The sequence below is a fragment of the Galendromus occidentalis genome, unplaced genomic scaffold (assembly GCF_000255335.2).
Source record: "Galendromus occidentalis unplaced genomic scaffold, Mocc_1.1 scf7180000076440, whole genome shotgun sequence".
In the NCBI taxonomy this organism is placed as follows: domain Eukaryota; kingdom Metazoa; phylum Arthropoda; class Arachnida; order Mesostigmata; family Phytoseiidae; genus Galendromus; species Galendromus occidentalis.
The window spans coordinates 239,572-264,203 of NW_003804429.1; the positions used below are offsets into that span (position 1 = coordinate 239,572).

Sequence of the window (24,632 nt, forward strand, 5' to 3'; positions counted from 1 at the left end):
CTCTGCTACGGAACTGGTACTCTGCTCCGACAGCGGATAGCCCCAGCAGACGGCAGATTTTCTTGGGAACTACGTGATCCTTGGAACAGACCGTCGTCAGCCTCATGAACTCATGAGTGAAGAAGTCTCTGCTCCATTTCGCGTCTTCCTCCAATGAGACGCATGGGGAGAGCTGCGTCAAACGAACCGCAATCAAGATGGGAGAGTTCAGCGCGCTGAGGATGCGCTACTCCGTTCTTCTTTCGCCGGAGTGCGCGGACCGTAACCGTGAGTTTTGAGCTCCCCCCTGTGTGAGCTTAACCCTCTGGCTCGGAGTCATCGTCGACAGTAGATCCTGCGATGGAAGTCCCGCTAATTTAAGTGGCCCGGTTTCCTGGATGGGGTCTAGTACATTCAACGCTTTCTACCGTTCCATCGATGGGCTTGAGTGAGACCGGGCTCGGTCCAAAAGGCATCTAGAGTCTCGAACTGTGACATTTATCGGACATCATTGCCCTTCATCATGCAAACAATCTTGCGAAAACGACTGGTTCCCGGCCCGCTTGACCCTATGAAGTGATTTACTTCGGCTCACGCATTATGCGGCTCTGTCCCAACAGCAGCGATTCGTGACTGCTTCCCTGCGACAGAGGTGGCGCCACTACCGCCCGAAGCGCGCGCGCTGGAGAAAATAACAACAAACGAGCGGCGATGCTCTGACTTGATTTTGCTATTTGTCAGCGAACATACAATTCTCCCGGTTTTCGACTGATATCCAGGCTCACGGGGATATTCCGCGACGGAACGTTTCGATGCAACAGAATGAATGACGAGGTGGGTGATATCTGACTGTTTGGTGAATCCTCTCTGCGCAATCATATGGTCGCGCCGAAGACATCTATATCTGTTTTATTCTCGTGCAATCGAATCGAATGGCCCATAGATTACACGACAGGCGGCTTGAAGCACCGTTGAATGGGGAGTGGGAGGAAGAATGCTAGAGAGAGATCAGGGAGATTCTTCTGAGTGACATTCCCGCGGGAAGCGTAACCGGGACTGCATATGTTTGTCTTCAGGTGAGCTTCCAAGATGGCTTGCGAGTTGCCCGAGCACAACTGTTGCGGAGAATGCTCGTTCAAGCTATTCTCAAACTCGAAACTGAAATCGGTGATGGAGAAAAGGAGAAGTTCTGCAACTTCAAAGCATCTGTCATCCTTCGACTGTTCTCCATCAAGCCGCCCCTACAGGGCTTCACACCATTCGATAGTGAATTCTACACTGAACGTATTGTACCGGAACTGAACGCAATTCTCTCCAAGGAATCCGCTCCTCTAGGCAGACTCGAGGTCTGCACGGAGAACGACGTCATAGAAGCCTACTCGAGGCTCCGGAAACAAATGAAAGAACTCGTCCAGCGCCGACAAACGCTGAATGCTCACATCCAGGCTAGCAAAGAACTGCTAAACAGAACACTCCGCCACGAACAGTGGTCGCTGCGTTTCAAACTGGAACAAGCTCAGGTGGATTACACTGCGGTTACCGCGGCCGTGTACGAGAAGAAATTCGGGAGCATCGCGAAGTCCATCCTGGATCTGTTCCGCGACTACCGATACGACGAAGCTCTCGAAAGCATACGAGAAAAACTGGAGAGCGAGAAAACAGCTTTGGCGAGGGAATTGGATCGCCGGATCAAGAAGCACGAGATATACAAGAAAGCTCTCGTACTGAACCCTGACTTGGATGATGTCCTGGAAAAGTATCAGTCTCTGACGGATTCCCTCGTGAACATGCGAAAAATGAGCTCCGTTTCGTACAATTAGAACTTCTCGGGTATGGCGTTGATGACTTTCAAGAAAAATAAAGCAAAGGCTTCGGATATATGATTCATGATTAATTCAATCGGAGCATGTCGTGCGGAATCAATAATAATTAATCAAAAGCGGATTCATCGGATTGCGATCGGCCGGCCTGACGAGTCTCTGGGAGCCGGAGATTCGCTGATCCATATCCATTGGACACCTGAGACCGACGCGGATCGGTCGAAACCGGGTTCCCTACGACCGCGGGTCACGGACGAACCTCGAATATTTCCTCATATAAGCTCCGGCGGGGTGCTACCGTCATCCCAGAATCGCCCCAGCGATCATTCACCATCTCATTTTCCAGGTTCGAAGTGAACGATTGAATTCCTGATTGTTGTGCTGAAAGCAGGCCCGGGGGCGGTCTTTTGAATCGGACAGGAACCGCGGATGCTCAGCTAATATGGAGGGGGAGCGTAAGCTATGCGTTGCTAGCTGTTCTGTCCCATACCGTTCCGAAGATGAGAGCTTCACTGATTCTAAACGTCTCGAATGCTCATTCGGGGATTATGCTCCCGCAAATGAGGAATCTAAATAACTTACAGAAAACAAGCAAGATAATTCGAAAGACATCATCCTCGGCCGGAAAATCCTCATTGCACTTTCGCAAAGAAAATCCACGGTTAGTACCTGTGTCAGTTCGGAATCCGAGTCCAGTAAAGACATGTGCGCTTCTCGAGGAGCATTATTTGATCCGCCTTCCATGTCAGAGCGTTCCGTTCCCCAATCTTCTGGACCTCCACCGGAAAGCGTACGCGATTCACGGAGAGCCTAATTCCGGCAAAAGTTTACTCGCTCAGGATTCATGCATTTCCGTCCTGATGCGGGGGCGTGATGTCGTATACGTCGACAGTGACTACCGCTTCAACGTTCTGGGACTTCTCGATCGGATAAAAGATGTTTGCAAGTGAGTTTCGACAGCGAGATGATGCGCTATCGCGCATCGATTCGCATAGCCAGGGATGTAATGTCGAAGCGTGAATTTCAGATCGCGGAACTTGCCATCAACGCACTTTAAATCCGCCTGCCGAAATATGATCGTGCAAAAGTGCGGCACGTCTACCGAGCTCCAATCGTTCCTCAGTTTCAAACTGCGGGAGTTGGTCAGAACTTCCGATGTGGGACTGGTCGTCGTCGACAGTCTGACGAGTTTTTTCTGGCACGACCGTTACGCAAGATCGGGATGGAAAGCTTTTTACGACTCGTTATGGTCAGATCTGGAGGCATTGAGGCTCGAGTACGGATTCACTTCGATGGTGACAATTCAGAACCTCTACAGTGAGCAGAAAACTCCCCACAACTTTCTCCATTGTCCCAAAGTTCCAGTAGAGAGCATCCGAATACGGAAACACTTAGAAAATAAGTTCCAACTGGTGTTAGAATCCAACGAAAAAATCGAGTGTGAGATGCACGACGGTACTTTAGTGAGGACCGATCGTTTGACGTCGACGAGCTCGTAGTGTCCCATTGGACCTCGTTTGTATTTATTGCCGGAACAGAGTCCTTCTCCATGAGGTACGCCCGGGTTCGTTTAGAGACAATGAACAAGTTCTCCGGGTGATTTCTCAGACTCTTTGTAAATAAAGTCGTTTATACGTGGAATCCTCATGAGTCTTCACCATGAACACCTCCTTAGGTCCCGTCGTCCAGACGTCTCGAGCTTCATCCAGGACCGCCGTGTCGATTATGATACAGTAAACCCCTGCGAACAATAATTCCAGCATTGATTAAAATGCTCGATGCCCTCGGGCAAGGTGCGGAACGCTGAACTTTTAGCAGAATCCCGCGAGCTGGCGATTCACAGCAACGTACCTGCAGTGGGGAGCGAGACGAGGAACTCGGCCGAGAAGTAGTCGTTTTTGGGCTCGACAACTTCCTCTAGACTCAATGAGGGCGGATCGTTGGCGGATATCTTGAGTTTTACGCTTCGAACTCGACGATGTACTCGAGCGCTTTGTTGCACGACTCCTTCGACCTTGAGGGAGAGCTGATGTCCCGCAATGAACACCTGATGGGAGAAAATATGAGGATCAGGAGCGTCAATGGATTCAGATATTCTATCCACGGCTACGACGGCTATGTGCGGCCGCTAAGACCCAAAGACGAGTGATGTTCGGTTGATTCTCACTGGTTCGTTAGGATTCGTTTGTTGTGGACCGATTGCGAGTTGGAGGTTAGTAGTTTGAAGTCTCTGGAAGAATGAGCGCGGTACGTGGAGAGGTACCCCGACGAGGAGTTGCGATATCTCCACAAGGGTCGAGACCTTCGAAGTCGTCAGACCATCCGCATCACCAAGCGACTGATAGAGCGAGAGCGCTTTCTGCGCGGCTTCGTAGTCACGGAATGTACTGGAGCTCGGGCTCAAGTCTGACCACGGTTCGACCATGGTGGTTTGTGCCCTGAAAGGAGAAGCTTAGATGTTAGCGGATCGCGTTCGAGGTGAAACCTCGATAAATTCAAGCGTTCGACCGCTCGCTTCGAGGAGCAACGTTTTCGCAGTCTCGAGTAAACACTCACATGAACCTGTTTAGAAATTGATGAAAAAAAATGATAGGGAAAGAAGCTTTCGAGAGCGAATCCAGATCTCCCGAGGAAAACCTCTATCATGAATGAACGATTTTGCTCTTGCTCCAGTTCACTCCTTAGCTCTCTTACCCGATGCCTTGATTGAATTGGGAGACCTTCTCTACAGCTTGGGCAATTATTTGGCATTTTTGCTGCAGGACGCGTACGTGCTGCAAGCTCGGAGTGTCGGCGTCGAAACTGCTCTCGTATAGGGCTCCGTACTGCTCTGATAAGGTCCGCCAATCTCGAGCGCTCTTTCGAAGTTGCGTCACAACCCTGTAGCGAAAAGACAGCAGACTCAGACACTACGTCTACTCGTGAATCGATGAGCATTCCAGGATTGATGATCGGATGTTGGCCATGAGCTAACCTCCCGCATTTCATATTCTCGTCCCGACTGGCTGTGGCCAAAGAGGCAGCGATCGCCGGGGGCGGACAGGTCCGCAGACAGCTACTCGAGTGGAGCAGCTGCTGGTCGAGTGAGATCAGTTGCATTCGGAGTCGAACGTACTCCGCTTGGAAGTGCAGACTGTGCATGGGCGTTGTAGCCGCTGGAATGCGAACGGTCCCGCTTTGAGAACCCCATCGCGATACCGATCGAGGGAGAGATTGTCTGACTCGCATGCGGAATATGTCAGACTGTCTGATACTGATGATTATGAGTCCCACCCCGATTATCGAGGTGGGGCGGTCAGTAAGAATGGAGTGGATCTGATTCCTAGAGACTAGAGGCGAACCTTTCAGAGAAGACACCGCTTTCGCGAAATACCACGTCTGCCGGGTCTCCTCCCCGAGGGCGAGATTCTTCAGAGCGATCAGCCAGAAATAGAGGTGCTCGGAGCTGACGCTGTTCTCCAAGTTTTCCACCAGAAGACGCACGGCTCTATGCTGTCCGTAATGAGCAGCTTGTCTTGCGAGTCTGTAACGGTCCCAGTCACTGAGCTCCGTCGACAAACTGCTCAAGGGGAACTCCAATTGGGCGCTGCTGTTTTCGAGACTGGCTTGCAGTAGAAGGGTCCACAAGATGAGCGGCTGTTTCGGGAGGTGCTCTCGTATTTTAGGTTCCAGATGGCCGAGCACCCTCCGTTCGGCTCCTATCGCACAGAGCGTCAGACAGATCGCTTTGTTCGGAAGGAAGAGGGCCAGAACGTCGACGAAGTGAGAGCATAGAGCCGCGTCGACCCTGCAGAGGTCGAGCACGCATCGGAGCGCGAGACTCAGAGCTTCCTTCGGTCCAGAAGAAGAGACTAGGAACAGGAGGTTTTCAATCCCGGCACACGTATTGCGCATGACGTCAATGTTGGCGATTTTCTCTGAAAAGCGAAATTATGCTCATCCGCGCCCTTGCTGAAGATTCTATTAGATCGTGCGTCTACACTCAAGCTAATCGAGAGAGTCACACACCTCGACAAACATGAACCGCTAATTGTGTCATCAGCTCGGTGGACACGGCAGCTAGCCGCACGTCTTCGTGGTATATGTTCTTCTCACAGAGCTCGAGAACCGGTGAGGTCGCAGTCAGATCCATCTGGTGAACAGCCAATGACTTCGAAAGCAGAACTAGAACTCGTATGGCCTGACACTTCAGCCTCATGTAGTGGCTTTTTGAAGCGTAATTCACCTGTAATGGCAGTGATCCGGCGTCAAGCACAGAAACGAATGAAATTCTTTTGGCCTCTGCTTTCGTGGAGGAGGAATTATCAGACCAGTCTCCTCGAGCCACGATAATACATAGAATGGATATCGGAACTGACCAAGCGTTCCAAGTGCTCGCGAGTCCATAGGTGAGCCCATTTCTCCCCCTCCGCGAGGAACCGCAGGTCACTCAACGCCTGATTCCTGACGCTGGCTCTCGGGTCCGTCTCCAAGTGTTCGAGAAGAATGATGATTTGTGAGGTCAGATGTGTCACTGATGTCGACGTCAGTTTCGTGAGAACGTCCAAGATTTCCACCACGAAATCCTGAGCAGGGTGCGTCGGTAAAAGCGACAAGCATAGCTCTCGAACCTTGAAGTAGACATTTTTGGTGACTTCTCGACGCTGGCTAATTTCCACGTTCCATCCGCGAAGATTCCGCCCGGGCTTCTCGAGAATTTCACAACTCACCTGATAGGCTGTCTGGGCATCATGGGTCATATTGGAAAAGACCGAGAATAATTTCAATTTTATATCAACTGGTGTCGAAAGGTTGTTCATCATCTGAGCAACGATCGGGCAGATGGACGCCGCGAACGCGGGACTGACTGCCGAAAGTCGAGAGCATGCGTAAATTGCCGCTTCGAGTTCCACTGTGTCGTTTGAGTCGAGGCTCGATCTGGAACAGCAGAAGATCACCGCTGAAAGATTCGCTCAGGACTCCGATCAGAATCTCTGGCACAGCGTTGCCCGATGCAAATCGGTGAAAGAAGAATAATTGCCTGATGGAGTGATGCACGTTGGTCCGATTTTTGACGACGCAGGAAATGCTGCCAAGCGTTCTCAGCGTCAGAGCGCGAGCGACCGGGTCGTTCGAATACATAACGGTGAAAATCCGACGGACGAATTCGTCTACGGAGAGTATTTTGTCCAGATGCTTCTCGCTCTCCTGCATAACCCGGAGAACCAGGAGGCGCAAGAAATTGTTCCTGCAAGGGATATGTCTCGCACAGATGAGTTCGGAGACCCGAGATCTGTCTCGGCACACGCTCTCGTGGGCTCTAATCATGTCATTCGTGGGCCATCCCGACCATCACCGCACTCCCGGGCGGCTTTCGACTTACCCAACACGGAACACTTCGGCGAGTTTGAGACATGCCGAATTGATCAGTATCGGAAATGGGTATTTCTCGAACAAACGGGGAAATCGAACGATCGTTTCACATTGTTCGCCCTGTCGTCCGGAGCGAAGTCCTGGAGATAGAACGCCTCTTTCAAGCCTCTCTCTCACAAAATCCGGTCCAACCTATCGTGATGACAGATCTTGAAAATTTAGGAGTTCTGCCAAGTCGAGAAAGTTCACCTTTGTCAAGCTCTGTGAGAGCAGAATTTGCATCTTGGTCCCCGTCTTGCCAAGACTCAGTGAAAGTTATCCGGCTTCCCGCAGCTGCCTGATTCACAGGAGAAGCCACAGGAAGCATGTCGACGTCGACTTTATAGTATGAGAACGAGGAAGGCGACTGGAAGTAGAGTATGAAGTATACGACGCATTCACAAAATCGATCCGGGAAAATCACGATATGTCCCCACTTGTCCGAGGATGCCGGTGTCTGCGGCTGATCATATGTTCGTTCGCCACAGGATCTCATGAACTCAGCGCCTCCGATTTGTAAACAACGGTTGGCGGCTCCTGGGCCGCTGAAGTATTTTGGTGGGATTGAGCTATTGGACGCCCATCGACGACCTCATCATCTTTCGACAACCCGGGTCGATCAGCAGGACGAAGGATCCTGTGATTACTTCAGAAGTATCCCTCAGCCCCAGGTAGCAGCGAAACTGCAGATCCGAACGAATCACGAGGCCGCTTGTTTTGGCGGCGGAGCCTCTCATCGGAAAGGGCGCGTTCCTAGAGAAAACGATTTCGGAATGGGGTGTCTTCTCTGTGTAGAGGGGCATATAGGATACACCGGTCGAAGAAATCCTCCATAAGTTGTTGTTTCTTGTTCTCCTGAGAGTTCGGATTCACAGCCCCGTCTCCCCTCCCATCGCCCGATCCCGTGTCTTATGTGCCAGAATGAGTAAAACTTTGAGAATATTGGTGTGCGGTGATGTGAATGGGAAATTCGATCAGCTGTACAAGAGAATTCGGAGCATTCTCAGCAAGGGGCAACAGTTTGACAGTCTGTTCGTGGTGGGCGAGTTCTTCTCGCCGTTCGCCGGGACATTATCAGCTTGGGAGAGCTACGCATCGGGTGAAAAACAAGTACCGATCGCGACTTACATTCTAGGACCGAAATCTGAAAATCTATCGAAATTCTTCGAGAATGCCAAGGATGGCACGGAACTTTGTCCCAACATCATCTTCATGGGAACCCGCGGTGTTATCACCCTCGCTGGGGGCCTGAGGGTGGCGTACTTCTCCGGCACGGACTGCGGCAGTGTCAAGTCATCGAACCATACCTACAGCCTCCAAGATGTGCACAAGTATCTGAGGCCCCTCGTCTCTTCAGAGACCAACATCGACATCCTCCTGACATCTGATTGGCCTGCCGGAATTATGAAATACGCAGCGATCAATAAGAAAGCGTCATCGATGGCCGGCAGTTCTGGGATAGCTCAGATAGCGTATTTCCTGAAGCCGAGATACCACTTCACCGCGTCGAAGGACTTTTTCTACGAGCGCGCTCCGTTCCGGAATCACGTCATTCTGACAGAGAAACCGATACAGGCTAGTAGATTCATTTCACTTTCGAACGTGGGTTCGAAGGAGAAGAACATCTACGCGTTCAGCATCATTCCGATGGTCTACGCGAGCATCGCTGAAGTGAGCAAACAACCGGATGACACTACCGAGAACCCTTATCCCGCTTTCGACCTTCCGCGAGAGGAAGAGAAATCCTTCCAAGGTTTCTTCTACGATCAGAAGACATCTCACGATGAGCCTCGGAAGAAGAAACAAAGGAGAGATAACGCACCCAGACTCCAACAAATCTCCCAGGACGATTGCTGGTTCTGCTTACAGAGTCCCAAAGTCGCGAAACACCTGGTCTGCTCCGTAGGGGATACGTGCTATATCGCGATGGCGAAAGGTGCCATCGTTCCCCATCACTGTTTACTCCTGCCCATCGGCCACCACAGGAATATGTCCGATCTCGAACTAGACACTAGGATCGAGCTGGCGAAGTACAAGGAGGCCTTGAACCGGTTATTTGCCTCGAAGGAAATGTACGCTGTTTACTTCGAGCGGAACTACAAGTGCTCGCACATGCAACTGCAGGTCGTTCCAATCAGCACCAAAATCTCCGAGAAAGAGGTGCAGAGCGCGTTCGCAGACTACGGCGCCTCCGTGGGAGTCAAGCTGGAGGTGATTCCCAGAAATACCGACATCTCCCAGGCTGTCCCACAAGGGCAAGCGTATTTTTTCGCCGAATTCGGAAACACTAAAATGCTCGCGAGGATCAAGGGCGACTTCCCGATCAATTTCGGCCGAGAAGTTGTCTGTTGCAGCGATATCCTTGATATGTGCGAGCGCTCGGACTGGAAGCACTGCACTGTCTCCGAGAGAGAGGAGACCGAGATGACGAGAAGCTTCAGGGATGACTTCAAGAGCTTCGACTTCACCCTCGATGACGACGACAACGAGTGAATCGTATATTGGAGAAGTCGGGTGACGCTCGAATTGTATAATAAATTGTGTAATACATCGATGTATAGAGAATGCAAACAAGCCTTTTCCTTTCTCGTCCTATCCCCCCCCTAATGATAAGGCGCGACTGTCCGTGATCGCAAAAGTCTTCAGAAACTCTTCAAATTCTCCTCAGAGAACCGGCAGTCGACGTGGAGTCAGGGCAGCGCGCTCAGGTTGAGCATCTTATCCCGCATTCGCTGAAACAACCCACCCGCGGGAATCTACCTCGCCTCTCGCGCTGCCTTCCAGATGTATCATTTCGCCCGCCGCGGCGGCCCGCCCGGCATCCCCAAACGCGGTCACAGATCAAGCGCTTTCGGCAACGAAGTCCCATCCATACATTCCTGATTCTGCTGGATCCGAGTGTTTTTCGAGCCGATCGTCGAATTCCGGAATCACACTCGGTGAGTCAGAACCCAGGCATCTCGCGCGATTACCGGAGAGAAGTTTCAGCCGCGAGGTGAGAGCCACTCTTAATTACTTCTTTGGAATCCGCGCCGGGTGCTCAGTCGGCACTCAGACACGGAGAGAGCTTTTCAAGGGGAGAGTTCACTGTCAGAGTGGCTTTCAACTTCGCATATAAGCGGAGCAATCGTAGACCAGAAACATTCGTGACCAAGAGACTTACGGACATCGTTCACAGTATCCAATAATTGCAGACGCCACCTCAGAAGCCCCAGCCTTTGTCCTCGAGGGGACTCAAGCCTTCTCTGACGACTTGATAGTCTGCCGACCTCTGCCGTGGTAGGATATACCGGACGAAGAAATCCTCCATAAATTGTTGTTCCTTGTTCTCCTGAGAGTTCGGATTCACAGTTCGGAGTCTCTGCTCCCATCGCCCGATCCCGTGTCTCATATGCCAGAATGAGTAAAACTTCGAGAATATTGGTGTGCGGTGATGTGAATGGAAAGTTCGATCAGCTCTACAAGAGAATTCGAAGCATTCTCAGCAAGGGGCAACAGTTTGACAGTCTGTTCGTAGTGGGCGAGTTTTTCTCGCCGTTCGCCGAGACATTATCAGCTTGGGAAAGCTACGCATCCGGTGAGAAGCAGGTACCGATCGCGACTTACATTCTAGGACCGAAATCTGAAAATCTATCAAAGTTCTACGAGAATGCCAAGGATGGCACGGAACTTTGTCCAAACGTCATCTTCATGGGAATTCGCGGTGTTATCACCCTCGCCGGGGGCCTGAGAGTGGCGTACTTCTCCGGCACGGACTGCGGCAGTGTCAAGTCTTCGGACCATACCTACAGCCTCCAAGATGTGCATAAGTATCTGAGGCCCCTCGTCTCTTCAGATACAAACATCGACATCCTCCTGACATCTGATTGGCCTGCCGGAATCATGAAATACGCAGCGACCAATAAGAAAGCGGGATCGATGGCCGGCACTTCTGGGATAGCTCAGATAGCGCATTTCCTGAAGCCGAGATACCACTTCACCGCGTCGAAGGACTTTTTCTACGAGCGTGCTCCGTTCCGGAATCACGTCATTCTGACAGAGAAACCGATACAGGCTAGTAGATTCATTTCACTTCCGAACGTGGGTTCGAAGGAGAAGAACATTTACGCGTTCAGCATCACTCCAATGGTCTACGCGAGCATCGCTGAAGTGAGCAAACAACCGGACGACACTACCGAGAACCCTTATCCCGCTTTCGACCTTCCGCGAGAGGAAGAGAAATCCTTCCAAGGTTTCTTCTACGATCAGAAGACATCTCACGATGAGCCTCGGAAGAAGAAACAAAGGAGAGATAACGCACCCAGACTCCAACAAATCTCCCAGGACGATTGCTGGTTCTGCTTACAGAGTCCCAAAGTCGCGAAACACCTGGTCTGCTCCGTTGGGGATACGTGCTATATCGCAATGGCGAAAGGCGCCATCGTTCCCCATCATTGTTTACTCCTGCCCATAGGCCACCACAGGAATATGTCCGATCTGGAACTAGACACTAGGATCGAGCTGGCGAAGTACAAGGAAGCTTTGAACCGGTTTTTTGCCTCGAAGGAAATGTACGCTGTTTACTTCGAGCGGAACTACAAGTGCTCGCACATGCAACTGCAGGTCGTTCCAATCAGCAACAAAATCTCCGAGAAAGAGGTGCAGAGCGCGTTCGCAGACTACGGCGCCTCCGTGGGAGTCAAGCTGGAGGTGATTCCCAGAAATACCGACATCTCCCAGGCTGTCCCACAAGGGCAAGCGTATTTTTTCGCCGAATTCGGAAACACTAAAATGCTCGCGAGGATCAAGGGCGACTTCCCGATCAATTTCGGCCGAGAAGTTGTCTGTTGTAGCGATATCCTCGATATGTGCGAGCGCTCCGATTGGAAGCACTGCACAGTCGCCGAGACAGACGAGACCGAGATGACGAAGAGCTTCAGGGATGACTTCAAAACCTTCGACTTCACACTCGATGACGACGATGACGAGTGAATCATATATTGGAGAAGTCGGGAGACGATTGAATTTTGTATAATAAATTGTGTAATACATCGCTGTAAAGAGAATGGAAACAAGCCTTTTCCTTTCTCGTATTATCCTCTAAACGGACACGCATCCGGATGATGCTGTGATAGACTGCGGACACAGACAGCTCACGAGAGCTCCGACAGAAGAACCGGCCGGATCTCGTGCTCTCTCGAACTCGGCGGAGTCGGTGGCTCCAACGGCTCGACCTGGAGAGGACATTCTGGGATTCACTTCTTGGCACTTTACCGCGGGTTTCAACTGCGCTCCGCTGGTCCTCATCGACCGGGTTCCTCCGCGTGGACTCCGCGAAAGCAGCTTAAAGAGAAACTATGAAAAAGAGTAATCGAATTTGGAGCATAAACAAACTCAGATGATTCGGATGAACTTTATTGTCTCTTGGTTTCTCGATTTGATTCGTATTCATTTTTTTACAACAATGATTGATGAATGAATGAGTGAAGAGTGGAAAAATGAATGGCGCTCTCTTCATGTCCCTACACATGGTCTTTCTTTCTTTCTCACTCTCGCAAACTTCTGCCGTGTGTCTCACGCTTCGCGTTCGCGTGATCACGCGGATGAGGGCGAAACGACACATGAGTGTGTTTCCCAATCAAACAATTAGGTAAAACCTCATTCTCCGTCTTCTCATTTGATGACGATACTACAATGTTCGCAACTCACTTATTTGCCTTGTACAATACATACGCTGCTTTCTCCCGACATTTCCTTGCTGCCTTGTCTTTTACGATCCCTCATGGCTAGGAACACTTGGTGGACAATCTATCGTCAGTCAGTCAATCAATCAATCAATCAATTACTCAGTCAGTCAACCAGTTTGTCAATTGAATGATAAATCAATCAATCGATCGAAGGACAACACAGTAAGCTAAGGGGCGCGAAAGCTGGAGTCAATGGAATCGCGATACATGCTCAGATTCAGATAGATCAGCGATCGCCGTTCCCCACAGATTCAAATCAACTCGATTGACGATGGATGAGTCCAATATTGAAATAAGTCCAGGACGAGAGGACCCCGGATGCACAACCCCGAGCCCACTCTGTCCGGAGCGGCAGAAAATGCAATAAAATGTCAGCCTGTCTCAAAACTGCGCCTCTGAGTAGAATCGTGTAATTTTGTCGAGAGGTTAAGTGTGCAGAGGTGCCGGGACGATGATAATATAATAATTATAATAATGACCTCGAGAGTGATAGCTCCCATGGTTTCCGAGGAGTTCTTGTGTGAGGAATCTGCAATCCAACCAAAAAAGAACGGGCTGCTCCTCGTGCAGCCGAATGCCGTTGCTAGGAAATATTTAAAGTGTTTTCTCTTTGTTCCCGTGTCTGACTGCTTCTCGAACTCGTTCGCTCGAATCAAAATAATGCGAAAAGGTCTGACTGAGTCAACAAACTCGTCATAGGGACGAGAGCTCCGGGATCAACAAACAAAAGAGAAGCCCAAGAACGAAAGCTCCGACGAATGGATATGGATTTGAGCGAGAGAAGGAGGAAAGCAACCTCACTTGGTACTTTCGAACTTCAACGACCCTATGAAGCAAATGAATTGCGCTGAGCGCTTAGAGTCGCAAGCTCCTAATTGGGTGGAAATACCGGAACTAAGATTCTTGGTCTGACGGTCGAACTCGTCAAGGGGAATTAGGAAAACTTCAATTTGGTCGAGAATCTTTAAATGAGCTTCCACTTTGGAGCTCATCGTGAGAGACGCGGCTGAGGGAACAATGACGTTCAGCTGAACCATCCACACCCGCAACTCGAGCCCATTTTGTGACACGTTCCCCCGCTGGAGTCTAATATGTTCGCGTACCATTCATGCTGTCGTGTCTCTCGGTCCGAATGTCAAAATCTTGTAGAGAGTCTGACGTAAAGCTTCTTCGATCGGAGTCCGGTAGGAACGTTTGCAGACCGATGGCTCAAGAATTCAGGCGAAACCGCTTTTTTGGTAGTTAATGCCAAGCAGAGAGCTCCTGAAACCAGCTTCTTGGGGTGCCGCCTCCCTCAGGGACTCTGATTTTGAGATCGGTCCTGCCGTTTCTCGCACATCGATTCGAACCGCCTGATTGACCACGAACACGATGTATGCTAGCAGACCTCGGTTCTCCAAAAACACATTGACAAATTGATTGATGGATTCTCAGAGGATGGATGAGACTTCGAAGTAGAAAATGAAAGTCCGAGCTAACCGATGAGTGATACATAGGGAGGGGGGGCGGAGAATTCTATCGACAGACGATCGATGAACATCGGTCGCTCGACTTGTTCGGTCTGTATTCTCCTCTACGTGGTGGCTTACGGATGTGCTCTGCTTTTACAACAAGACTCCAATCGTCTCTCGACACAAGAACCACAGCTCGTCAGGCGAGCGAAGACGGAGAGCAACGGTGAACACGAAACGTGGTACATCTCGACATCGAGCAGTAGCCGCCGCTTGAGATTTGTTTACCCAAGCAATAAATTACGGACACTATTACTCTTTTCCTCATCAACGGCATCATGAGATATCATGACGCCACCAAATGGACAATGTTCGTATTCAAAGTCCATCTAGTAGTGGGTCTCATTTACCTTCGGGAGCAACTGATTTGATCCGCGGAAGTTCGGGGAGGCAAACGCCGAACCAGCCGATACTTGGACAGACAGTGAGGAATTTCGAGTCAGTTGCAGCAGCGGCCCCGTGTGATCTTCACAACTAATTTACGTGAGCGTGTGAAGCTTATCCCTAGTCCCGATGAGGGGGATCTCAGGGTCTTACTACAATACTTGTCGCCAAGACAAGACAAAGAAATTCAGGGAAAACAACGTACGCAAAACACTCGAGGACGCACACAATGTGACTTTCGGGTGCGCGAGTATGCGACCGATCCGGAAGAGTTTCGGAAAAACCCACAGATTCGGTGTACGATCGACTCGTCGCCCGAAAAACCCGCCAAGAGTGCGATCGTCAATCCACGAACCCATCGCGCGTCCCGACAGTTTCAGGAGGAATATTTGATTCAAGGAGCGAATACAACAAGCGGCAGTGTTCGTCCCGGGACGTGTCGACGGGTGTGAAGAGATGACATCAAGAAAAGGGACTCCGAAAAGGAATCGAGCGAAGAGAGATAGAGAGGGAGTTCAGATCGCTTTCGGCTAAAAGTGTCGAATTTTCAGCTTGTCACCTGTTTGCGGTGGCGAGACTGCTGGAGGAGATGAGAATCCAGAACGGTCGATGCGACTCGACGCGCTCCGACCGTTCGCGTGACCCACAGGCGGAGCACACATTAGCGGAGGAACTCACTAGAAGTGGCAATCTGCTCCTCAAATGAAATGAAAACGCCCGGGAGGTCGACTGTACACTCATTTGTTCGAAATACTCAAAGAGAATTAAAGAAACCGCGAACAAGCCCCACGCTGACAAAGTTCGGCACCTTGATGCAGGTGACCGTTATCGACCGGGACATTGCTCACTGGGAGATCAACTCTTCGTCAATATCAATTGATCTGGGGCATCCGATGGGCGTTCTCATTTCTTCGCTTCTCCGGAGAATGGGGGAATTTTTTTCTTGGGAATACGTTCCGTAGAAGCTCGAGGATCGAATCGAAAACAATTGCGGTTGCGATCCCACTTGCTTGCGATGCACCTCCGCTCGCTCTCCGAAGGGGATGGGACGACTAATCCGATTGGCTCTCTATCTCTCTTCCGGTTTCCGGTGAAAGTTCTTCTTAGAAGAAATCTTCTCTCCAGCTTATGCAATCGCATCATCATTATCCTAGCGGAGCACTCTAGTGTAGCAATAATAGGAATCAATCTCTAACATCATAATCACCATCATCAAATTCATGAATGACCAAGAAGCGGAGATTTGTCGCTTCGTTCTGAAGTTCTTCACCGGCTAGTATGTATGTTCCTCTGCATCGATCATCGTCATCACCACTCCCACCGATAAGTATTTCTCACCACCGGATACGAGTTTATCGAATCAACCAGAATGGTGGCAACGACGACAACAGCAGACAATTTTTTCCCATACTTCCCCGTAGCTTTGCGCCGATCCGCCAGCCAATCTCGCCCCCATATGAATACGCGCCCATATCAATCGGGCGTATCGGCGTCTACTTCTTCAATTCCATCTTGATCTCAAGTACGATGATCGAATCCATCTTCATCATCACCATCAGCGTCTTTCGAAGAGGAACCTGACCCGCGGCAGACTGAGAACAGACGTACACTGACACTACGTGGAGATGTCGCTTACTCAATTCCAACCCCACGCAATCGAATTGCAAACCGAATTCCCCGATCGAGAGAGATCCTCCGAAGCGTGAACTTCTACAGCCTGTCCGAACTCAGGTCTCGATTCAGCTACGTGTTTCTATGAAAGAGCGACGAACCATGTGTAACAGTAACAGTATGTTGGCCTGAGTCTTTTCGGAGTGTTCGCTTGTTCGTAGTGGTAAGCAACTCATGCTCGTGGTCGACGCCCGCGCAGATTGCCAATCAAGTAGTTTTTACATGCTATCTGCTCACTCAATATACGAGATGTAAGTGTGGGTGGTTGGTGAATTGGTAGGCATTCGATGTGGGTGCTTGATGTTGTTGTAGTTGTTCTTGTTGTTGTAGTTGTCGTCGTCGTCGTCGTATGAATGGAGCCTCTGTGTGAATTTCCGGCGAGCACGTCTGTCTCTCTGTCACGTACAATTGGTTCATTCTACAGACACTTCGTTAACTAAACACTTAGCGTCTGTCGGCCGCCGCGGAGGGCTGCGTCGCTTTCGAGCTCGGCGTAGTCACTATCGACGAGCGAACAATTACGGTTTCAGAGCGGGAGACGCCTGAGTCGCTGAGAGAGTTATTCGCGCGACAGTTTTCGTCGGGCCTTCGCTCGTTGAACATGTGATCTCCTTCCAAATGCCGAATGGCCTCGACGATCGTGTCCAAGTTCTTGCGAGAAGTCACGGCGGGATTGTTGAGAGAAGAAGAATTCGTCACCGATGGCGAATGGCACCTGGAAACGGATATTACCGATTAAGATACCGAGCGTAAGTGCGGCCTGACGTGAAACGATAAATCTCTCTGGTCCGTACGAGTGAGATCTGTGTGTCGCGACATCCTACCTCGGAGGTGAGGGCGCCGGCGTCAGCTGCTGAGCGGCTACCATGTTGACACCATGAACGGGGAGAACGACGACGGATGGTTTCGAGATGACAGTGATTTCTTGTTGTGGGATACCTGTCGCCGTGGCGCAGCTGAGATCCTGAGGCAGGTCGTCTGTGACCACAAACTCTTCGGTGCACTCCTCAACCATCTCCTCCTTAATGTATTCTTCGGCTTCCGAGGAATGCTCCTCAATGACCAGGTTCACACGACCGTCCCGCTCGTTCATTGCCTGTTCGGCTCTGCGTTCAGCCGCCCGACGCATTTCTCGCTCGCGATCCAGCTGGTACTTGAGGTCGCAGATGAGCTCTCGTTCGCAGTGGGACGGACTCATTCCGATTCCTTCGTCAGCGCTTTCGATACTCTCGACAGTTCTCTTACGTTTGACAGGAACTTTACCACCGGAGTCCGAGTTGTCGGAGTCGTTAGCTGAAGTGGACCCTAGACCGTGTTGCTGGAGAATGCGTTTGAGAGTGCATTGTTGTGACAACAGCCGGGTTTTCTCAGCCTCTAACTGATAGATGTATTCAGCGGTATGCTGGAGGATGGCAGCCTGGAAGGTTCGAGTGACATTTTCGTATCCACGCCGCTTGGCCTCGAAATCCCGATTACGTATAACCTGTCGGCTGTCAGGAGTGGTCAATGAAGAGCTTGACCAAAAAGTCCTCAACTCACCTTGCTCATCTTCTCGCCATCTCGTTGGGGCAGCAGAGCTCGCAATGACTGGAAACCAGCATTGATACTCTGCATCCGTCTTCGTTCATTAGAATTGGCGATCTCTCGTCGAATTCTTTTTTCCTGTTCGATTTGAGCTTTGGGCGAAATCGCACCTCGGTTGCCCAGCCTGGAATATTGAGAGCAAAGTTTCACAATCCGTGTCGCCAGTCTTAGCTCAACTTACATCCCGTGCGCATTTACCGAAAAGAAAAGGAGGAAAACGTAGAAAAAGACTTTGAAGAATACAGTTGTTATGCAAGAGTAGACGCACAGCTGCTCTCCGACCCTTCGATCCTCGGTTGGTCTCTTTGAGAAAGCATTCAAAGTTTCGATGCAGAAATAGATCTCCTCAGATCGGGTACTCCGATTACTGCAAGCGCGCGGAGCGCTCAGCACAGATCTCGCTCCCGCGTATTCGGCGAGACCTTGTACGCGTAATGGCGTGATTCATTGCGGATGCCCCGGCGTTCCACGTCCTAGGGAGCAGGCCGCATCGAACGGTAGCTTCTCGATCGACGCCTAATCCGGAAGCTCGGAGGAATGCGGAAGGCTTATCGGCCGACCCTACTGATCTTGGATCACGGAAGAGAGTTGATCCGGGGATTTCCCCACGAATTATCCCAGGAATTATGAGTATTGAAATCAGCTGGCTCCGATTGAATCGAATGAACAAGGACGGAGACCTTACTCGATCAGCTGCTCGCAAGAGCCAACCGAGGCCGCGAATAAGCCGCGGGAGTCTCTCCGACTTCCATCCGTTGTTCCAACAATGTTTCCTGCCGTCGATCCTGCCCAGCTGTTCAACTGACGGACTGCCCCGCGATATCGGGTGATCCCGAATCAGCTGACAGGTCACAATGGCGTGCTACGGTGGTTCTGGCGAGAACGGTCTGGGTCGACGGCGTAGTTGCTTGTTGTTGTGACTCAATCTGCAGAATCGACATTTTTTCTTCTCCTCTTATCACGTAGAGGAAACAAAAGAGATAGGTATAAGCGAGCGGTCCAAAGAACCGTCCTTCTGGGCGTTGTGACTAGCATGGTCCTCTCGGGCCAAGACGAGAACTCCCAGCAAGCACGTGGTGCTTCACCGTCGAGGATTCTGCGCATCGAGTTCTCGGAATCCGAGCGCTAAGTTTAGTGCAACGAAATGGATCCGCTTGGGCAATCGATCAGTCGGTCAGCTGGGAGCGAGAGCATCCGCGGAAAGCCATGTACTGACGAACACCGACTGAACTATCAAATGAAGCTTTGAATTTTCTCGAGCTCACGAGGGACGCGGAACAAGGGATAAATCGAAAGTCTTTGTGCTCAGCTATCGCGCATCTCTGCCTCGTTATCAGCATCGTCAATTTTTCATTATTACCGGCACGATGATTATCGTATCGAATCCGTCTTTTCAGTCCGCGATCCGACGACGGTAAAGAGACGGTCAGACGGGCTGACCAACAGGCGTCGAGAAGTGCGTCGTAGCCTCTCCATAGCCAGTTGTAGTCTCGCTCGGGAAGGAAACGCTCAACAGAACCGAGCGACCAGGCGGCGGCACCAACGGCAACCGCTGAAGCCACCGCCTCGGCCGCAGAACTCCGAGAAACGCGCACTGTCCGCCGCAACGATCCCCGATTTCACTTCTGTTCTTCCGTATAATTTTCAGCGTGGACAGCTAGCTTTCGATGGGGATTGCTTTCTGCCTACAACGCAGGGTCCGTCCCATTATGTTTTTTCTGCCCGCTCACTCCGGATAGACGTTCGACAGATGACCTTCTAGGGGAGGAAATTTTCTTCATAATGAGCCGAGCGTCGAGCCGAACGCCGGCCGGCCGGCGTGCCAGCCGGTCGACGGGCCGCTCGCATGGGCAACCCTCCGGGCGAACCGGCCGGAGAGTCAGCCAGCGAGCAAGCAAAGCCTACGGCGGGCATCTCAAGGCCTCAGGGCCATCGCCCCCGACCACCAGACAGAAACTCCTCGCTCAGAACGGTGACGGCAAAATGATTGGCGACTGTAGCCGTTGCCAGACTAGCTACGACGAACTAGACGGAGGCAGCGTCGGATCCCCGCTCTCGACGTGCCGATGATAAGCCACACGAGGCAGCGGCCGGCCGCCGCGGCGGTTGTTCGGAGAGCCCAGCCTGTCGGGTCTTCTATGTATCAGCCGGAAATACCGACAGACACCATGTCCACCAGATTTGGCGCGAACATCCAGCGCTTGAGCCAGCTGTTTTTGCCTCGCTTCATGTGATAGACACCGCGCACCACAACAAGCGGGATTCAGCCGCTGCCACGGATCGTAGATACTAGAGGTCAGCGAGAATCCAGCGATGCCCGTCCGCTCGATGGAATCTCACGCTGGTTTGGTGGCGATTCGTTCGTATTTCCGTCTCGTCGAAGCGCTCAGGGTTCCTACTCACCCATTTTCTTGGGAACGACGCGGATCGCGTCTACTGAACAACACCATGCCGATCAGACGCTAGGAATACAAGCCGTAAACAAGCGTGTTCCTCGTTCACCGCTCTTGTGCAATGGGGCTTATACAGGGTTGCTCTATCCCGAACGGATTCACACACGCGCTTTCGTATCGCTCGTATTCGTTGTCGATCACGGACGATCCTCTAAACAACATTCCATGAACAGACAGACCACAGAACTGAAGCGAATACTGCTGTTTTGACCGCTTTCGAGAAGCCTCGCGGCATCCAGTACACAGAAATTATGAAAGCGTTGGTTCCAAACCAGCAGCAGCCACCGCCAATAGCATCACCAGCAGCCAGCGGCGGCAGCAGCGGCCGCGGCGGCGGCAGCCGCACAGAGACTCTCGTCGTCTCGCCGTCACCTGACTCCAACATGGCCGACAATCAGCTGTCGAGCCAGGCGTTAGGCCTCGCTCACAGCGACGCTACTTCCCGTGATTGAACACATTGACTCGAAGCTCAAAAGCAAAATCGATCCCGGTCCTAGGCGGGGATCGGCATCCAAAATGAACGTATAATAACGTCAAGCACGCGAACCCGATGCAAAGCTGACGCGAAAAGCCGACTCCCATCAGCTGATCAGGACACCACGTGGTCGCGCAGAGAATTTCGCTCAAATAGACTTTTTTTCGCGCGTAATCCCAACCACGCCGCAGAGAATCGATCTCCATTATCACTGCGGGTGCGTCTAAGGTGAAAACCGCAGGTTTCGAGACGCGTCGACGCGGAAAACACCGTTGGCGCCAAACGGCGTCATCGCGAAATGTATCCCGAGCTGGGATCCTCGAGCGGTTAATCCCCGCCAGAAGCCGCGGGAACTCGGCAACGATAGATTCGCTTGAAACAGACGCTCAGAAATTCAGTTTTTTACGATTTTTCTCGAGCACATGCCGATCAGCTGGGCGAACCCGCAAGGGCGGTCGGCTGATCGTTCCGAAAGCTCACAAAACAAAAGGCAAATTCCGCTCAAAATCCCACCGAGACATATCGTAGGAGTTCCGAGATACTGTTCCAGAAGTATTTAGTACGATATGTTTGATGAGTTCGACCAAAATCAGCTGGCGGCACGAAGCACGCTGACTCCACTTCACGAGAGGCACATTGATACACACACACCAAGCAAGACAAACAACTTACCGGCAGAGACTGCCTATAACTTCCTCTTCTTGACGCCGAAACTCCGACATAGCCCGTCGTCCTGACGCGACTTGCTTCTCCATCAGCTTTCCAAGCGGTAATCAAGAGAAATTTTCAAAAAAAACACGATCGTACAGTACGCGGCACAGCTGGTCAGCGCACACAACCAACCAACACACAGTCGTGTGCAGCACGAACGCGGCAGCAGCCAGTTAGCCAGCCCGTAGCAGCGCGACTCGGTTGGGCGAAAAGTATCATGGCGCCCGCTCGGGACGCCGTCGAGTTTCGAACCGCCTCCACCGAGGTCGCTGGGGTCGCCTCACCACACAACACACACCACTGTGGAGATGGGTGGCGACGGCGGCAGCTTTTGCTGCGCAAGCGCCAAGGGGCTGGCTCGGGGAAATCGAGCTCGTCCGCGCTGATGTCGCTGAAGACTCGAGGCTCGACAGTCTGGAAGGTCTTGAAGGGGATTTTTGCCCCGCCAAGGAGGGACGAAGGGTCAATTCCCCAGAAGGGGGCCAGACGCAACTGAACCCTGGGAAAAATGGAACCGATTAGTATCTTCATCTTCACCATGTGTGATTGTTAAAGATGATTCGATGATCTCTGCCTGCGTGTCGATTGAATGCATGCCGTACTCGGACCTCGGAATCTTCACTTGCTCGGGAAGTCTGTCCTCAGCCCCCACAGATTTAGCGCTGAATCCCAACTTCCCTCAGCGACTACGCGCGGGGTCGAAGTTCCCGTATTCCGCATTCGGAATTGCGAGTTTTCGTACCTTGGGTACGGAACCCATAGCTCATACTTCTGCAGAGGGACTCGAGTCTCCCTACATTTCGTACGGAAAGTATCCGGTGCGACTCCCCCGTTGGAGGGAGTTCTGCAGCGAAAGATATACAGCGATTGGGTGTCGAAAGTCCCACATTTCCAGTTCTCCAGAGCCGATAAGGATTGTTGCGACCCTAGAGTACTTTTCGAATTCATGGGGAGGGTGCACCGGAGCTTTCTTTGGCCAGTCATGCCTTCTGTCGTCTTCAGGTTTTTTACTCCTGAGGTGGCGCATGATCCGGAATTTCGGGAGCCGAAATTTGATTCTATGAATGAAACGGAATCCGGCGAGTTTTCCTTTCGCGGGGGAATCGATTGAGGATAAGTGGTGTCGAACGCCAGCAACGTCCATCTGCGGAGTTGGTCAATGAGCGGCTTACCATGCGCTGCTCCGGCCGATTTCGGTGGAGTGAGAACTACGTGGATGATACGACAGTTTTCGCTCGTATCCTGCGACTTCCCAACTAGGTGTAGGGCGTTATGAGTGTAGTGTGGAACACTCTCACTTTGGCTCGTTCCCCGTGGCAAGTTCTAACGGACGAGCTCCGCAGGCTTCATCTGAACTCCGGAGTTGAGTATTATCAATCTATCAAAATTGATCCTGCTTCAAGTTTTGATCGGCCAAGAGCAGGATGTTCACCTTTCATGCTTGACTCTATGCAAATCATCTGCCTATCATGTGAGCGAGACCCAACAGAGTGCCGCGATAATTCCTCTCAGCAAGAATCGCACCTTCTCCGTATGATCCCAATGTCAGTCGACGCACGTTTCTCGATGTGCGACCATGTGCCGATTCCACATGCACCTTGATGTGTGAATCCCTGTGCTCCATGATTCAGCACTAAGTCCAAGCGGAGCGAAATTAATATTCTAACAATAAGATATCATGACTGTGTTGAACGGGAGAAAAACATTTGCAGGACACCCTCCAGAAAATGCGGTCGGAAGTCCTGACTCCCAAACCAGGAACGGGGAATCGGGAGAATTCGGTGCCCTCTGACCCGAAGTCTGAAAATTCTGCTTCGCGGACAAGCCTCTCGCAAAGCCTCATGCCCGGAGCAAGGGATACGGCTCGCTCTAATCGACTATATCGGCGGATTCACTGTAGATGTTCTCAGAGCCCGAATACCGGCCCATCTCCTTGGATGGAGGAATCTATGGGGCAAACGAGATCGCGTACACGAGACCAACAGTCGAAATTGAAGATCCCTAGCCGGGATGCCTCCCCCCGCGCCCCGGAGAGTTCGTTCCACGGAGTCGAGTCTATGGAGCGCATGAACGGATCCTAGATCTCAGGCTTATTCCTCTTGGTGTTCCTCTGGTCTCCATCTCCGACTGCCAAGTCTGGTACGGAACGCCCGCACCCCGACGGTCCTCCACGGGTTTCGGCGTAGACTTCAGCACCCGCGAAACCAAGGATATCTGCTGTCCCAAGGACCAGCTTTGGCGCGCGCGACCCTGATTAACGAATAGCTTCCCTTTCTCCTGCGGATTCCCGGAAAAACTAAAGACTTCTCGTCGAGATCCTCGATTCTCAGCTTGATGGCCACATTTCGAGCAAGCTCGAATTCCGAAAGGAACGGTAGCTCGATTCAGAGAGCCGCTTCGATCAGCTCTCGCTTGGATACGACGCCGACGGTAGAGAGAAGCAGCGACACAGTAAACCCTCTGCCGTCTACGGGGAGAGTGCAGGTGGCGCAGAAAGGGATGTTCCTGGCTGTCAACGAAGGGGACATAATTTCGGGAGGTAAAAACACGGTAGCTGTATGAATAATCATTCAGTCAGTCTCAGAGGGAGTTCCCGTTGGTTGTTCTGTCATGGAATGGTGTGAAACAGCGGAATCGGACAGTAACAGATACCTGAAGCCTGACGGTGTTGGGGCACAGGAACTGGACCTCCAGATCTGGTTATTCAGCAAAAATGAATGGATCTGTGGATGATGCCTCTATAAATCCAAGAACTCGATGGAAGCAGCGATGGCATTGCGGTTCCTATGGGGGCGGATGAACAGCTCCAAATACATGGGAGCTCCGGAACGGAAGACGATGTCCCTCATCGATCGATTGCAAAACGCAAAAGCCATCAGTCAACGAGACGATACCTGCGAAGACCCAAGCCCTGCCCGTCAAGAGAA

The 24,632-nt window shown here is 51.5% G+C and overlaps 6 protein-coding genes across 6 annotated transcripts; 4 read left to right on the top strand and 2 right to left on the bottom strand.

Annotated features, from left to right (window-relative positions):
• The first annotated feature begins 653 nt into the window (after positions 1-653).
• On the top strand, positions 654-1,799 carry LOC100902254 (uncharacterized). Its single transcript, XM_003739227.1, has 2 exons — positions 654-813; positions 1,056-1,799. Exons 1-2 carry the CDS (start codon positions 802-804, stop codon positions 1,797-1,799), a joined length of 756 nt encoding a protein of 251 aa, XP_003739275.1. The 5' UTR covers positions 654-801.
• On the top strand, positions 1,781-3,298 carry LOC100902392 (uncharacterized). Its single transcript, XM_003739228.1, has 5 exons — positions 1,781-1,809; positions 2,146-2,254; positions 2,384-2,460; positions 2,549-2,745; positions 2,827-3,298. The coding sequence occupies exons 2-5, from the start codon at positions 2,242-2,244 to the stop codon at positions 3,296-3,298; spliced, it is 759 nt and encodes a 252-aa protein (XP_003739276.1). The 5' UTR covers positions 1,781-1,809; positions 2,146-2,241.
• A 105-nt stretch (positions 3,299-3,403) lies between these two features.
• On the bottom strand, positions 3,404-7,482 carry defl (Integrator complex subunit 7). Its single transcript, XM_029113235.1, has 12 exons — positions 7,401-7,482; positions 7,162-7,291; positions 6,820-7,026; positions 6,509-6,716; positions 6,158-6,409; positions 5,808-6,024; positions 5,141-5,716; positions 4,774-4,954; positions 4,494-4,679; positions 3,967-4,237; positions 3,651-3,846; positions 3,404-3,540 (listed from the first exon to the last, which is right to left on the bottom strand). The coding sequence occupies exons 3-12, from the start codon at positions 6,990-6,992 to the stop codon at positions 3,404-3,406; spliced, it is 2,397 nt and encodes a 798-aa protein (XP_028969068.1). The 5' UTR covers positions 6,993-7,026; positions 7,162-7,291; positions 7,401-7,482.
• A 626-nt stretch (positions 7,483-8,108) lies between these two features.
• LOC100902675 (CWF19-like protein 1) lies at positions 8,109-9,683 on the top strand. Its single transcript, XM_018641998.2, has one exon. It carries the CDS (start codon positions 8,112-8,114, stop codon positions 9,681-9,683), a length of 1,572 nt encoding a protein of 523 aa, XP_018497514.1. The 5' UTR covers positions 8,109-8,111.
• Positions 9,684-10,589: 906 nt separating this feature from the next.
• On the top strand, positions 10,590-12,161 carry LOC100902820 (CWF19-like protein 1). Its single transcript, XM_003739231.1, has one exon. The coding sequence runs from the start codon at positions 10,590-10,592 to the stop codon at positions 12,159-12,161; it is 1,572 nt and encodes a 523-aa protein (XP_003739279.1).
• Positions 12,162-15,541: 3,380 nt separating this feature from the next.
• crp (transcription factor cropped) lies at positions 15,542-21,749 on the bottom strand. The gene is given in 4 exon segments (XM_029113236.1): positions 15,542-17,242; positions 17,307-17,899; positions 18,022-18,190; positions 21,667-21,749. Coding segments are annotated over 4 exon segments (1,161 nt in total). The 3' UTR covers positions 15,542-16,926.
• Positions 21,750-24,632: the final 2,883 nt, after the last annotated feature.